General features: G+C 50.2%; 1 protein-coding gene across 4 annotated transcripts in view; it reads left to right on the top strand.

Annotated features, from left to right (window-relative positions):
• TRAPPC9 (trafficking protein particle complex subunit 9) overlaps nucleotides 1–15,987 on the top strand; it is a 383,632-nt gene that overhangs the window by 100,064 nt on the left and 267,581 nt on the right. For all 4 annotated transcript variants that reach the window (XM_040261742.1, XM_040261741.1, XM_040261743.1 and 1 more), the window contains one exon: nucleotides 362–514. In XM_040261742.1, coding sequence (XP_040117676.1) covers nucleotides 362–514 — 153 coding nt within the window. The remainder of the gene's footprint in view (nucleotides 1–361; nucleotides 515–15,987) is intronic.

Here is a 15,987-nt window from a genome sequence, read left to right on the forward strand (position 1 = left end):
TGGAGGTCAGGTCAGTTTGTAAAACTTAATCAGTGTTTTCCAGAATAGGCTGCATACTCAAAAGTAAAACAGTTTCTGGCAAGTGTATAGAATCTGTGTGTCCTGTACATTATTCTGTAGGAGGAGGATCCTCTTGAGAACAGAGTGCAGTGTTCTTGTCCAAGGTGGTGCTCACAGATGCAGGTGATGGCCTTGCAGCAGCCACGATTCTGGAATTTTCTGGCACTTTGATCCATCACATTTTACAGGGTTTGCATCTTCCCTTGCTGTTGAAGATGCACTTGGATTTTCTGGGGGGATTGCTGGGTCTCAGGCTGCCTCTGTCACATGAGGATTATCACCCTTGTTGCTGTCATTGTAGAAAAACTGTACGGCGACTTCCTGAGCTGGAAACTGGAAGACACGCTTGCTGAGTTCCCTTTGCAACCTGGAAAGGTGGCCACCTTCACCATCAGCATCAAAGTGAAGCTGGACTTCTCCTGCCAGGAGAATCTCCTCCAAGACCTCAGCGATGGTAAGCTCTCCCTGACTCTGATTAGCACATGGCGGCCCCCAGACGCATGGCAGCAATCACCATCCCCCAGCCCCGCTGTTCTGTCTCTGTTCCGTGCTTGTCATGCATTGACTCAAGCAGCGTGAGACTTCTCCCGGGTGCGCGCTTAGTGAGTGAGTTACCGTGGACGTGGAAAGTAATAAAAGTACTTTTTAGTTGAACGGTTTCTTAATTTGCACTCTCTGCCATTTTGTGCTCATTTGCCAGGAGGTCATCCTGAATTAGTGGAATATAGGAATCACTGCATTTTTTTCCCCCCCAAGTATAACTGCTCTGATCCCTTAGACATCTAATTAGCTGTGATTATAAAGTTCTCCTTCAAAGTCTGGCGATTTCTATAAAGAGTGGAGTGTGGAGAAAAGGAGCTTATTTTTGTCATAACATGAGGACTAGCTGATTAGGGGTAAGACTGGGTAGATTAATTGTGTCAGTTTATGAAGCATGGGGGCATCATGGGGTGTATCCGCTCGGGCTGCCAGAGAGAGCTCCACAGCTGGCGTGGCTGCCGCACGCACTTGTCTCCTCGCAGTGCTGGGAGTCTGGGGGTCAGGGTCCAGGGGCCAGTGTGGCCGGGCCCTGTGAGGGCCTACTTCCTGGCCTGCAGGTGGTGCCTTCTCTCCATGTCCTTCCTTGGCAGAGAGCGTGCAAGTGTCTCTTCCCCTGCTCACAGGGATGCCAGTTTTCTCAGACTAAGGCCCCACCCACCCTGTGGTTCATTCTACTTTCATCACCTCCTCAGGCCCAGATTCAATTTTAGTCACACTGGAGGTTGGGGCTTCGACATATGGATTTGGGGGCCACTGCCAGTCCAAGGCTGTTGTTGGAGACAGTTAGTGGATCCCATTGCTAGAACTTAGTAACTATGTGACTTTGACTTCTCTCTGCTTCAGTCTCCTAACTTGTAAGATGACAGTAATACCCTCTTTGTACAGTTGCTGTGAGGATGTGCCCTTCACCTGGAATGTGGTAAGGGGTCAACAAGTGTTGGTTATATTATACCCCCTCTCCCCGCTTACGGATTTATAGTATCACAAGACATGTAACCACCTCTCATTAGAGACGTGCACTCCACTGGGTTCTTGGAAAGCAGGGATGAATGAGTGGTGGCCTGCCCCCTGGACAGCAGTGACAACGGCCGCCTGATGCCAAGAGCCGACTCATTGGAAGAAGACCCCAGTGCTGGGAAAGATTAAGGGCGGGAAGAGAAGGGGGCAACAGAGGATGAGATGGTTGGATGGCACCACTAACTCAGTGGACGTGAGTTTGAGCAAACTCTGGGAGATAGTGAAGGACGGGAGCCTGGCGTGCCCCAGCCCATGGAGTTCCAAAAGTTAGACACAGCTTAGCAACTGACCAACAACACACTAAGTCCATGACACACTTGATGAAGTGTTCTCTCCTGTACTCTCGGGAGTGTACCTATTAAAATTTTAAAATGTCAATGAAGATTGAAAAGTAACTCTTACTGTTGGACACACAAAAAACAGAAAATACCATGTAGATTTAACAATACACAAGGACTTAAAAATGTCAGGTGAGATGGATATTTCCTCTGTGTAAATGACTTTATGCCATTGGACTGCATCTTTCTGTCAGTAGACAGAGACTTCTTTTCCCCAAGAAGGGAGTTTGGCAGTCAGTGGTGCCCAACACCTATCCTGGGAAGGCTTGATGAGTTGTCATCCCCAGGGGTGTGTCCAGGCAAGTGGATGGCCAGCTGAGGCCCTTAGATGTGAGAGCTGAGGGAGCAGACGGTGACTGGTGCTGCCACTTACTTGGGGTGGGATGCCCCTGGGAGTGAGAGAGCATAGACCCTTTGGGTGGAAACCAAAGCTGCTTCCGTTTTGGTGGCTCTTTGACTTTATGTGTTCAGCGTGGATGTATCTTCTTGTGTTTCTGCCTTTAGCTACAGAGTTCTGGAGGACTGCCTCTGCCCTCCTAAGCTGAAAGTAAAATTGCAGCTTGGGATTTATAGTCTGGAAATACCTTCTTCTCACTTTGAAAATAAAACCAAATGGAAGAGAACTAGAGTTAGGATTACCAACTGGCCTATAAGTGTAAGGCTGTCCTAGTTTCCGGTCGGTTAGATAAAGCACAGGTGTGCAGTGGAGCATGGTTGTCGTTAACGAGATGCCCTCTTTATTTATTTTTGTACTGATGTGTGTTTGTTTTTGTGATGCAGCGTCATGGTTTATGGCATTTATATTAATAGTAGAACTGAATTAGAATATAGTTTTTATTGTGTGTTAAAGTAATCTACTTTTACACAAATTTGCGTTAATGTATCTAGTGGTCTGGCAAATACAGTATTTGAAGTGAGATGCCCTCTCCAAGGTCTCCCCAGGTGGCACAGTGATAAAGAATCTGCCTGCTGATGCAGGAGACGCAGGAGATGTGGGTTCAGTCCCTGGGTAAGGAAGATCCCCTGGAGGAGGAAATGGCAACCTACTCTGGTACTCTTGCCTGGAGAATCCCATGGGCAGAGGAGCCTGGGAGATGCCCCATGGCGGGTGCTTGGTCTGGCAGTTTCAGACCTCTAGCTGGGGTTCTGGATAGGCCTTTAGGCAGGCTCTCACATTAGCTATGGTTTCTGAATCTAGATGCCATTTCATAAACTTGCAGATGGACTTCCCTGCTGTCCAGTGGCTGAGACTCCAAGCTCCCAATGCAGGAGGCCCAGGCTTGATCCCTGATCAGAGAACTAGATCCCACGTGCTGCAAAACGAAAGATGCATGCTGCAGCTAAGACCTGGAGCAGCCAAATAAATATTTTAGAAACAACGAAAGCTTGCAGCAATGAATGTAGCTGCCACGCAGAGCAGGACACTGGACCCAGCGTGGGCTGTAGACACATGGAAGAGAATTAATATTTGTTGAGCATTGTCAGATATTGCGTATCAGATCTGGACCAGCCACTTTATTTGCATTATTTCTATTTAGTCTTCCCAACACCTCTATAAAGTAGATGATTCCATTTTGTTTAAAAAAAAAAAAAAAACAAGTGGGAGGATTGTTCTCCATTAGAGGAGGTAGAAGAGATCTAACACTCCGATGCTATCTATGTGCCATCCTTAATCGTGTCCTAGATTGAAAATAGACTCTGAAGATGTTTTTGGGCCTCAGGATTCTGGCTGAGGTGAGAGAGAAGCCCTCATCTTGGCACTCGTTCTGCGCAGCCAAGAAAGCATGGCACCCCCTGCCCCCACCGTCTTGACAATGTCCCTCTAGTGAGGAGGCCTGGCTGACTCGGTCTCTCTGGGCACCGAGCTGCTGCCTTCAGGGAGAGTGAGCTGGGTAGAGTTAGTGCGTCCAATCTCAGTGTGTACTGCGGCTTCGCTGCTGGGTCCCTGGGCCTCCACAGAGGCCCTCTCCTGTGTGTGTGATGGTCTAAATTAGTGTTCTTTGGGGAGAAGACAGCAGAAAACTCTTATTCTGCCAGGATAGTGATACCACTCTCTGCAAGAGCGAGATTAAACTGGCTTCAGTGATTGCTGTGGCAGACATAGGGTTGATCCTGGTATTCTGAAACTGTGTGTTAACGTAGAATCAAGTTAACAATCTGTTCTGTGATAATCTAATTCTAGCCCCTGACTCTGCTGCTGAATGTGGATTCTCACGTGGAAGAGGTAACCGATGTAAGATGACAGAGATGAAGTAAAAACCCGTAGTCTAGAATTTAAATAAAAGGTAGCAGGAAGAAATTATGGGGTGTGTAAAGATCCATCCGTCTGCCGTGTCTACTCTAAGGCCTAGACACCCAGCAGCTCAGCCGCAGTGGGCCTCCTAATGCCTGCGTCCCGGTGTTGAGAGAAGCCAGGGCTCCCTGGAGAAGTGGCCCCTTCCAGGTCTGGGGCAGGAAATGTCTGTGGTGAGGTGGTCCAGGAATATTCTGTGGAGCCTGCAGCAGGGAAGCTGTCAGAGCGAAGGTGCCAAGGAGGATCCCACGTGAAGAGGCTGTTGCTGGCAGTCCGAGCTTCAGCGGGCTGATGCCTGCACTTCAGTCAGGGCTTCTGAGTGCTTCCGGAGAGGGTTCCCCGCCTCAGAGTGATGGGGAGAGTGATGTCATCCTGAAGGTGACAGGTAATGAGCACGTGTTCCGCCTCTCCGTTCAAACGTACGATTGGACGGCCTGAGAGTTGATGACGGCAGTCTCTCTTCACAGAAGCATTCCGGCCAGCACTTGAGAAAAGCGGGTAAAATTAGAAGCCCGCCACTTTGCAGTTCCTAACAGATTATGGGTCGAGACCATGCACATCCTCACAGCAAAATAAGAGACAGGCAGGCGTTACGTTCCTCCTGATGGGAGAACGCACGCTGCCCGTGAGTTCGTGTCGCCCCACGTCACACCTGAGACTGACGAGCACTCGCGGCTCATGAGAAAACCTGTGAGTTCATGAGAAAACCTGTGAGGCTCATGAGAAAACCTGCCAGTTCATGAGAAAACCTGTGAGGCTCCTCCAGTTCAGACGACGGTCAGCTCTGCAGGCAACCTGGTTCCGTCAACAAGTCAGTGCGAGGAGAGAAGGGGAGGCAGTCCTGGAGAGGGCGGCTGGGGACATGGCCGTCGGCAGGTCGTCCTGAGCCTGCGGCGCTGTTTCCTGGGCCGGCGGTGTCTGTCCCTCCTGCGTCTGCCTGCTGAGCCCCACTTAATCGTGCCCGCCTCACGGCCCGTGTGTCCCCGCGGCACCTCCAGATGCTGCCACGGCTTCTCCCACACCGTGTCCCTTCACGTCTCTCCACTCCCAGCACCCAGCGCAGGGCCCGCCTCAGAGAAGATCCCAGGAACGACTTGGCTGAGGAGATGAAAGGCATGTTGTGGAGTGAGACGCGCCGGCCTGATCCTGCGTTCAGGGAGGGGAGTGCGGCCTGGCGGGCGGCCTGACCCGGGGTGAGCTGGGCGGGTGGCCGGGGCTGGAGGCTCAGGACGAGGAGGGGGTTTAGGTCGGGATGGTAGGTTCGGGGGCTGAGGAAGGCCTGAAACTCAGGGAACTAGCTCAGACTCTGCTGGCGAGTCCCTGAAAGTTCTCTGAGAAAAGACTGGTGTGACAGAGACTGTGGGAAGAAGGCGGGTGGGCGGCTTGGTGCCGAGGGTGCAGCAGGTGGCAGGTGTGAGGGCTCGAGGGTGCGGCACGTAGATGTGAAGCAGGAGAGAGCGCGGTGGGCGGGCGGCAGGGAAGGGGTCTGTGTCTACCAAGCGTGTCTGACCATCGCTGGGGGCCTGGGGTGTTTGCAGCACGGGGTTGAGGAGCTGGCCCAGTGTTTGGTGAGCTGTTAGAATTTGCTCTGCTCCTCATGGAAGTGCTTCTTGCCTGAAATGTCTCGTTTGTTAAGCTAAGACAAAATCTGCCTATGGTATAAGGTCGAATCATTTCAGTTCTTTGTCCAGAGTTGGAGATTTGGGTTAAAAGAAAAGAAGCCATGTTTACCTTCAGCATTTCATTATGTTTGCATCTTCACAGTTTGAAGATTCAGCCTCTGACTGTTGCTGGGGACTGGTTTTATTGGCAGCCCTTGCTATGGAACCCTGTGTGTTCCTGTCCCTAAACTGTCCCTTCCCGAGGACTGTGCCTGAGACCTGGTGGCACCGAGCCTGTCTGCCCCGGTCTTCGGCTCTCTGCAAAAGCAGATACTCGTTCTGGGAAGATGCAGTCTCACTTTTTAAAGACCAGTGAGTCCTGAATTACCCAGAAATCAAATACCAGTTGCAATCTTAATATCAGGAGATTTCTTGTTTTCTTAATTCCTAGATTCCTGAGGCTTTCATAAAGGTCTGATTTTCTTTTTACTTTTTTAGATGTTCTTAACTTGGATTATTTCTGAGGCCACAGAGTATGGAGGCTGGAAGCTGTACTGCGTCTCTTCCCTGTTCCCCCTCACCCGCGCCCCCGCCTACCCCGTCCCCACTTCCCCATGTGAGAGCATGTGATAGAGGTGCTGGCCGCTCTCCCTAGAACCCTAGGAGGGAGCTGGATGGTGGCCTCGGAACCTGGGCTCTGTGCCCCAAGCCTCTGGTCCCTGGGGCCGCTCCGGCTCCCTGCTGCCACAGTTGTCTGCATTTCTGGTCCCACACACTACAGCGCCTCCAGACTGAGACGGGGCCAGGGCCATCTTTAATTCCAAAGCCTGCTCCCGGCCTGGAGGTCTCCTCCCTCTTGCTTCTCCTCCTCATGCTCCATCCGTTCCACGTGCTGCCTCCTCCCTTCCGTCTTGACTGTCACAGAGCGGAATCGCTCAGAGCTCTATCCAGCGTCCTCTTCTTCCTTTCCAAGTGTGCTCTCTTGCCTCTGCTCAGATGGCTTCATTGACCATCCACCCCACTCCACCGCACCGCCAGACCTCTTCTCTGCACTCCTGGTCCGAGGGCTGACTGTGGGCTCCAAGGGCTCTGGTTCTGGAGGAGATGGGGCGGGTAAGGCCAGGCGGTGGCTTGCTTGACGGTTGCCTTTCCCTCCCGCAGCCGCGGGGGTCTGCACCCCGTCCTGTGCTCTGCTCTGTGCTGTTGCCCCGCAGATGAAGGCCTTGATCCCGTGCTGCTGTGGGGCAGTGGCTCTGGCCACCCCCCCATCCAGCCCCAGTGGGCGTCCTCAGGTCCTTGCCCGGGTGGAAGATCGTATGTGGTGTGCACGGCAGCCCTGGGGGCTTCCCGCTCCCCTCGCCCACGCCAGGCCTTCTCAGGCACTTGCAGTGTCTGGCTGAACCTGTGAACTGGCCTTCGTGGCCCGCAGAGGCACCTGTGCTGGGGTCCTGCTTTTCTCTGGAGGTGCCTGCCCACAGATTTCAGGTTAGTTTTCTCTAGCACTTCATTTCTCTCATCAGTTCAGGACAAGTCAATTTCTAGTTTGTCAAGTGTCTTCTTGTCTTCAGGATGGAAGTGATGTTTTTTTTTTCCCCCCCGAGCTCTCAACACCTCTAAGCTGTAATCAGAAGCCCACACCCTTTCAATCAGATCTCCAATGATTTTCAGGTTGTGTTGGTCATTTGTCAGACTACATGCTGTTTTTGTTGTGTGTTCAGTAGGTTCTCTGCTTTTGCTCTCAAGGACAAGGTTAATGGTGCAGCGGACAGCCGGCCCCTTGTTATGTTCAGCTGGCGTTGCCTACCAGCGTCCGACTCACAAGCCGTCATCTCACAACTCAATGGCTTAGCCGAGGGAAAGGTCAGGCTGCTTCTGCTTCCTGAAGCTCCAGGGGCACTTCTGAGCGAGACAGCTGGGCTCTTGCCCCTGCCGTCTCATAACCTGGGGGTCCCCTGGTCCCTGTCAGCCTGCAAGAGGGACGGCTGACTCAGGTCTGAACTCCTAATTCTCTGAACCACCAGGAGAGGGTGAAATCCAGGTGTTGGTCATTCATCAGCAACAGGTGATCTTCCTGCGGGCCCCGGGGCTGAGGTCTTTTGGAACGTTTGCTCACACGACCACCAAGGTGGTGGTGGTGATTCTCAGGAGACAGACTGGGTGTTCAGGAAAGGTGATTGAAGAGGATTTTTCCCCCAAAAGGTGAAAGAGGTGATTTCCGTGGATCCCTGCAGGCTGGCGTGCTGTGAGCTCTCCACACCCACCATCAGCGCTCTGCTTCAGGCTCTGGTCATTGATCATCTGGACCTTGTTGGGAGCCTTCTGAGTGGTCTCCCAGCAGCTCACTCTGGCCCCTCTTCGCTGTCGTACATGGTTTCCCTGCAGTCCTTTCTCTGAGTGGAACCTGTCCACGTCACTCCTGCCCTGCACCTTCCAAGGGCCCTAGCCACCAGGACGGTGGGTGTGGTCCTGCCCTGGCTGCCTGTTTGGTCTCCTTGCCCACCTGTCTCTTCTCTATCATTTGGCTTGTTTGCCAGAGACACTGAATTACTTATGTTTCTGACTTGGCATGTCTTCTTAGGCCTACTGCCTTTTAGTGTAGACCAGAGAGGCGGTTGAACCCTGTTGCATGTTGGAATCAGCTGGGGATCTTTAAAAGCTCTGCCTGGCTCCTGCTCTAGACCTCATGATTTCATAGGCATGGAGTGTGACCTGGGCTTCAGGATGCTGTAAAGAGTCCCAAGTAGTTCATGAAAACATCCAAGTTTGGGAACCATTGACATAGACTCTCTTTCTTCCAGAAAAACTTACTCATTCTCCAGGTCTGAAAATGAATTTGGGAGTGTTGTGTTCCCCTTCTCAATTTTTGGAAGAGTCTCAGGAGGATTGGCGTTAATTTTTAAAATTTTTAAATGTTTGGTAGAATTCATCTGTAAAACCATTTTAATTTATCTGCTTTAGTTTTTGAGGGAATCGTGTGTGTGTGTGTGTGTGTGTGTGTATATTTGTATAAGGGACTCATAAGTACTTGAATGGGAGTGGATATTATGGAATGTTTGAAGTTATTAAAGTGTAACAAATTACTAGTATTTTGTTCTAATCAGAATACTAGTAATACATGGATCACAGGGAATAACAGGATGAGATGGTTGGATGGCATCACTGACTTAGTGGACATGAGTTTGAGCAAGCTCCTGGAGATGGTGATGGGCAAGGAAGCCTGGCATGCTATAGTCCATGGGGTCGCAAAGAATCAGACACAACTGAGCGACTGAACTGTTCTAATTAAGTAACAAGACTTAATTTCTTTCTTGGTTTTTACAATGCAGTGTGTAGTTTAGTAAAGTAAGCAATTATGGCATGTATTTTCCCCTCCACAAATATTTCTGGAGTGTTTGTTCCATGCACAGGCACACCTTGGAGATATTGTGGATTCAGTTCCAGACAACCACAATATAGTGAACACTGCAGTTACAGCGGGTCATAGGATTGTTTGTTTCTCAGTTCTTGTAAAAGTTATGTATATACTGTATTCTCTTCAGTGTGCAGTAGCATTGTGTCTGAGAAAATAATGCACATGACTTAGTTAAAAAATGCTTCGTTGCTAAAAATGCCAAAACAGCTATAATAGTAACATATCACTGATCAAAGATATAATAACAGATATAGCATAATATTGAAAAAGTCGAGATACCGTCAGGAATACCGAAATGCAAGACAGACATGAAGTGAGAAAATGCTGCTGGAAAAATGTTCCCAGCAGGGTTTCCACAAACCTTGAGTTTGTAAAAAGTGCAGTATCTGTGAAGTGCAGTAGAGTGAGGTGTGTCTGTGCTCTGCTGCTCTCGGGATGGTCCTGAGATGTAAAATGAGATGTAGCCCCTGCCTACAAGGAGCCTCACATCCCAGGCAGTGCTGTCTGTCAGAAGTCTATGCCGGGGAAACTCCAGGAGGGTGACCAGGAGTCATGTGTGGCTTCAGTCGGCTGTGATGGGGACGGTGCATTTAAAGATCTCAAGTGTTGTTTGATTTTAATCACTTTGTTAATTACTCTGTTAAGACTGCACAGGTCTGATGAGAGAGACAGGCGGTGTCACACGTAAATGAAAAATTGCAGCTTTGCTAAGTGCTGGACAGGAGAGGTACCTTCTGCTATGACAGGAAGTGGGGCAAGACTTGTCTACAGAGGTGACAATGGAGGTAAAACTCATAGGATGAGGAGGACCTGAGGGCATGACAGGAGGAGGGCTGGGAAAATAGTTTTTCATGCATGTGTAAAAACTGTGGCAGAAAGCAAGTTTTGGGAACTTAATTTTGAAAAGTGTGTGTGTGTGTGTGTGTGTGTGGTGAGAGAGAGAATTCTTATAGCTATTTCACAAGAGAATTTGTATTAACAACTGATTTATTGGGGAGAAAAGGTTTCAGGGGATGATCCTAGGTGAACCTTTCCTTTTGATAATTCCTAAAACTAATGTTCTCACTTGAAGCCATCAGCTTTGTGATTTCTGTGGTGTGGCTAACTCTTTAATGAAGAAATAATGACTTTCCCAATCTTCCACGGTTGTGCGGTGCTTGAGGACTGCTGTGAAGAGGGCTCAGACATTCAGGCTGTAATTTGAATTTCTTGTTTTTAAAAGAACAAGCATGTGTCATTATTTGGCCTGGGACCACTGCTCTCCCTTTATCATCTTGTGGAAAAGGCATTCTATTTCCAAATTGGCGGTACTCTGTTTTTCTGAATTTTATCCTAAAATAACATGCCAGTTGAGCTATTTCTGAGGCTTTCTTCAGAGAATTGATGTTCATTTATTTGTGTTTCTAAGTAGGAATGGAATAATACGTGTAAACAAGGTATGAAAGATGTGTAAGACCAGAGTGAAAATGTGAGTGCAGCGTTTATGAGCACTGTTGAGAGCACTTCTGTTGATCAGTTATCAGCGTTGATCTTTCCCAAGGTTGGGGGCAGGGGCTTGGCAGGGCCTGGGCTCTGCCTCTGTGTCCAGTGCTTCTTAAGGCGGTTGGTTCCGGACAGAGAAAGAAGGCTGAGCGCTGAAGAACTGATGCTTTCGAACTGTGGTGCTGGAGCAGACTCTTGAGAGGCCCTTGGACTGCAAGGAGATCCAACCAGTTCATACTAAAGGAAATCAGTCCTGAGTGTTCATTGGAAGGACTGACGCTGAAGCTGAAATTCTAGTACTTTGGTCACCTGATGCGAAGAGCTCACTCATTAAAAAGGACCCTGATACTGGGAAATTTGAAGGCAGGAGGAGAAGGAGGCGACAAAGGATGAGATGGTTGGATGGCATCACCGACTCGATGGACGTGAGTTTGAGCAAACTCTGGGAGATGGTAAAGGACAGGGAAGCTGGGCGTGCTGCAGTCTACAGGGTCCCAAAGAGTCAGACACAATTTAGTGACTGAACAATAAGAGAAAGAGAACACGCCTGGAATTTGAACACGTCCTCATGTGTCTTAACATCTTTTTTTAATTGAAGTCTAGTTGATTTACAGTGTTAATTTCTGCTATATAGCAAAGTGATTCAGTTAGACATATATCTATTCATATTCTTTTCTGTCATGGTTTATCATAGGATATTGATGATAGTTCCCTGTGCTATACAGTATGCCCTCTAGTCTCTTCATCCTTCACTTCTTCAAAGATTTCCAAAGAAAAGGTGGCACTTTCAGGCTCCCATTTCAGAGCTCATTACCAGGGGTGACTGGCGTCCTTATCTTTGAATAAGCGTCATCTGCTGTGGTATCACCTGATTCTTTTCCCCCTTGACCATCTTTAGAAGGGGAGAAACTCAGTAATGTCCTGAAGCTAACGACTGTCCAGTGGTTTAAAAGTCCACTGCAGTTCATTTCCGGTGTGGCCTGTGATTCAAATGGTGTCGCTTTTCAGCAAAGGCAAGCATCGTCTTCAGCGGGCTTCCAAATGTGATCTCCTAGGAAACTGGCTTTTGCAGCATGTCAGACACCTGGTCTGCTGTGAAGAGGTCTGGATTCGCGCTTCACCTTGGAGGTGACAGCCGGACGTTGTGGTGAGGGTGCATCTCGTATCCACTGCCCTGTGGATCTGTACCTGTGTTTCTTCTCTTACCTCGGACACTGGAAGCAGGTCCTGCTCCCAGATTTCAGGGCTGCAGCTTCAAAGGACTTTGTGTGATGCCGCGTCGTTCACAGCAGACGCTGAGAGGTGGGGTGACTACGCTGAGAACAGGCTGACGCAGCGTTCAGGCCGACTCCAGCCCAACGTTCAGATATCTGTGCACACGTGTCCTCTATTAGATGTTCACTGTCTCAGTCACAGTGTTCAGACGTCTATGCACACACGCGATCTATTACACGTTCACTGTCTCAGTTGCTCTGCTTGTTTTATGACTGTCAGAACTCCCCTGATTGTACACTTGAAATGTCTGCAGGTTATGACACGTTAGTTGTGTCTCAGCAACTACGTCAAGATGAGATGCTCTGGCACTGGGTGAGGGCACCTGGAATGAGAGCCTGTGGAGGAAGGAGAGGCCGTTCGTGGGCAGAGAGCACTGAGGGCCGACGGGGCCCCGTGGGAGGGGGGCAACCCCCTGCTCTAGAGGGATGGAAGGCCAGCGCCATCAGAGGTGTGGGCGTGGACCGAGGGCTGTTGCCTTGTGGACAGTATATAAAGGCCACTTTTCTACATGAATTATTTTTCTTCCTAAGCATATCCCAAAGTTTCTGAATGAATGAACACACCACTTTCTCTGTGAAGATTGAAGCCGAGTGTTGCCTGATTCCTGAGCCAAATGTTTCTCCTGCTTTGGTTTTCCTGAGGATGTTTTATGATCGCCAGATGGGCTTTTTGGCACCCATGGGCTTTATGAATAATTTAAAAAGCATCTTCAAAATACATCCCACCTGCAACAGTGTGCCCTGACAAGCTCCCACCAGGAGACGGTCATCTCCTTTGGCCTTTGTAGATGTATATTATCCTGCTTTAGTTTATTTTGCATACCTGGCATCAGTGAGAAAAATGTGCATTCAGCCTTTGGCATTAGTGTCTCTTTCAAAAACGGACACATTCCCTGAGCAGCCCTCCCCACCCCCTGCCGGAGACAGATGCTAAGCCACTGTGAGGGGCCTCCCAGGAGGTGCTGGGTAGGTTTTGGCCACAGAGCAGCCTGGCCGGGAGGTTTTCTGGAAGCTCATGGGAGGGTGGAAGTGTGCTGCTTGTCCCGGCTGTACTGGGTCTTCATGAATCCTACAGTCCTGACTTCTAGTTCTCGCCACGCTGCTGATGAACTGCTAAGTTATTTATTTTCTCAGGCTTGCCAGTCCCTCATCTACAGAGCCAATAAGATCATGCCCACCCCACCTCGCAGAGCGTGGGGAGCAGTCAATACCGTGTCCAAAGTACCCGGTGCCGCGCCGAGTCACAGGAGACACGCAGCCACCAACCCCTCTTGGGGCGGCATTTCTATCATGAGTGTGCTGTTTCTCCCCACCACACACATCCCACTTCCAGCTGTCATCTCTCCCAGTTGTCACCGTGCTTGGATACAGCCGACTTCGAGAGACATGTTACTATTTTAGCATGTTAGGCTGTATTTCTGAATTGCCCACAGAGATGCTCTTAATAGAAAAATTGAGCACTATAAACAGTAACTCTGAAGTTCTCTCTAAACGCTCAGTTTGATTCATGATGATCTACCAGGCTCGTCCCATTCTTAAATACCCTCTGTCCTCATAAATCTGCCCAGCTCTGCGGCGGTCTTCCCACGAAGCTGCCTTCGTCTGTTAGTAACTTTTTTTGGTCTTGTCTCCCCATTAGTTGTCATTCCCGTCTGTTCTCTGTTCTATTTGCGGTAGCCTGGGTTGGCAGGAAAACTGGCCGATAACGGCTGAGCAGAGCTTCCTCCCTGTTTGCACCCGTGCGGCTGGGAGTGGCCCCTCCTTGCTCACCTCTGACTCCATCCAGCCTCATGCCGCCCTCTGTTGCCTCCTCTCTGGCCCTGTCCCCACGCAGGTGAAGGGCTTCTCTGCCACCTTCCGGAGGCCAGCTTCTGCCTCCCGTCCTAGCTGCTGACCTCTGTCCCCATTTATCATTTATATGTCGCTTGTCTTTTCCATTCTTGATTGGATGGGGGGCAGAATATTTTAGTCTGTGAAGTCAGAGAGTAGCTTTCCTTGTGTATATTTCTTCTGAGCTTGAAGATTACAGGTTTCTGAGGTTTCCCTGAGGTTTTGAGGTCTTTGTCAGAAAAGGAGGCAAATTTCAGGTCTAATTTTTAGCCTTTTTGGCTCAGGGCTGACATCTCAGAGCCCTCCAGTGCCACTTCTCACCAGTTCCCTTGCATTGGATCCCATTTTTGAGTCAAGCACTCTGAGGTCGCAGGGTGCTGTGGCTTGCTCAGTCTCTGTGTGGTGGGAACAGTGGGTGCAGGAAGGCCCCAGCCTGTGTCTTGAGAGCCTGTGGCTTCAGGAGGAACCACCTTGCCTGCCCTTCCTAGATCAAGTCTCAGAAAGACTCTTCGAGGCCCTGCCGGCGTCTCATGTCCATCCTTTGGATCTGCTGCTGCTAATGAAAGGTCTCTGCCTCTCACCACAGCTGCATCAGAGCTACCCCTGGAACCTCCTGGGGTGGAGAGGGAGCTGCTCCAAGAGGAAGCACAAACAGGCCCTCTGCTCAGGACATTCCCTGCTGCAGCACGGAGCCCCTGGACCCTGCAGAAAGGGTGTGTGCAGTGCGGTTATGGGTGTGAAACAAGGCAGACAAGAACCCCAGTCCTTTGGGAGCCAGCCGCCTGTGCGTCACTAGTGATGGAAACTTCCCCAGGGAGGGGTGAGGTGTGCTCTACCCCAGGCCGTGTGTGGGGAGCGAGGGGATGGCGTTTAAATCCGTCAGGCACCTCCCTTAACTCAGCAGGGACTACTGAGGTCGTCCCTCGGGGGCTCCCTGACAGGCCCCACTGGACCTAGTGTCTAGAGTCTCAAGAGTGTGGAGTTTGTGTTTTGCAAATGTCTATGTTCATGATACTGCTACCGTTCACAGCAGGCACTGTGGTGTAGTGGAGGGCTTTATAGATTATCCCCATGGTGCTGGGGGAAGGAGAAGAAGGAGAGAAAAAGCTCTTTCAAACCTCACGACTTTGGATTGACTTTTGCAAATGGGTCTTTGCACAGGGACACATGAGGAAAGTTCAGTTAATGGAGAATTGAGTTGATTATTGAATGTGACTTTGGGATGATGGAATTTTTGTTGACCGTGGTGTGTAAACTGCCAAATTTGACCTGTGATTTTTTTCATTTACTTAATGTTTTGCTGTGGGTTTGTGACTTGCTGGAGCCTTTGCAGCTGCTGTGGGGGCACGGTAGTGAAATTGAGAAGAGCCTGGTCCTCAAGGGGTTTAGGTCATGTAAGGGATCTCAGGCATGCGTATCGATTGTTGTAATAATCATAATAGCTATTTTTGTTGCACGTTCACCAGGTCCCAGCCTCGTGACAGATGTTTCATGTTCTCTGGCCTGTCCGAGTCCTCCAGGCCCTGCCTTGCAGCCGGTCTTCCTGGACGCAGGGCCGCCTCGGGTGAGGGTGGTGCTGGGGTGCCGAAGAAGGAGCATTGTCTGCCAGGGCGGCTGGGGATGCATGATGACAAAGTAGGGTGTTAGGATCCACAGAGACGGTGGTCAGAGGTGCACAGAGTGAGGAGGAGATGCAGGGCAGGGTAGGGCCGACAGGGAATGTGTTTTGGTAGAAGAACTGCCCAAGTCCGGTTGCACGTACGGACCTGATGGAAGCTGGGCTCTGGTCCTGGGGGCCGCAGTGTTTCCTTTCTGCCCTCTGGGGTCCCCACCCAGAGCTTCCAGGGCCCACTCCCCTAGGGAGCTACAGAAAGTCCTTGTTTCCCCACCACATCCAGGGAGTGTGAATGGCTCTCCTTGGACTCTCAGCCCCTCTATCCATTCTCCAGGAGTCGAAGGTGTCTTTGGGGAAGGCTGATGCCTGGATCATGGACACGAGCTCTTCCCGGTCTTGTTAGCCCTCCAGTACCTTGAAGAGATTTGAAAGCGGCTGTGTCCATGCCCTCTAGGGGTTCTTGGTGGCTGGGTTGGTCTGACTGGTCTACTTGCTGTGATCAGGAGGCTCTCCTGAAGTGCATTC

This window comes from Oryx dammah, unplaced genomic scaffold, assembly GCF_014754425.2.
Source record: "Oryx dammah isolate SB20612 unplaced genomic scaffold, SCBI_Odam_1.1 HiC_scaffold_19, whole genome shotgun sequence".
Lineage (NCBI taxonomy): Eukaryota > Metazoa > Chordata > Mammalia > Artiodactyla > Bovidae > Oryx > Oryx dammah.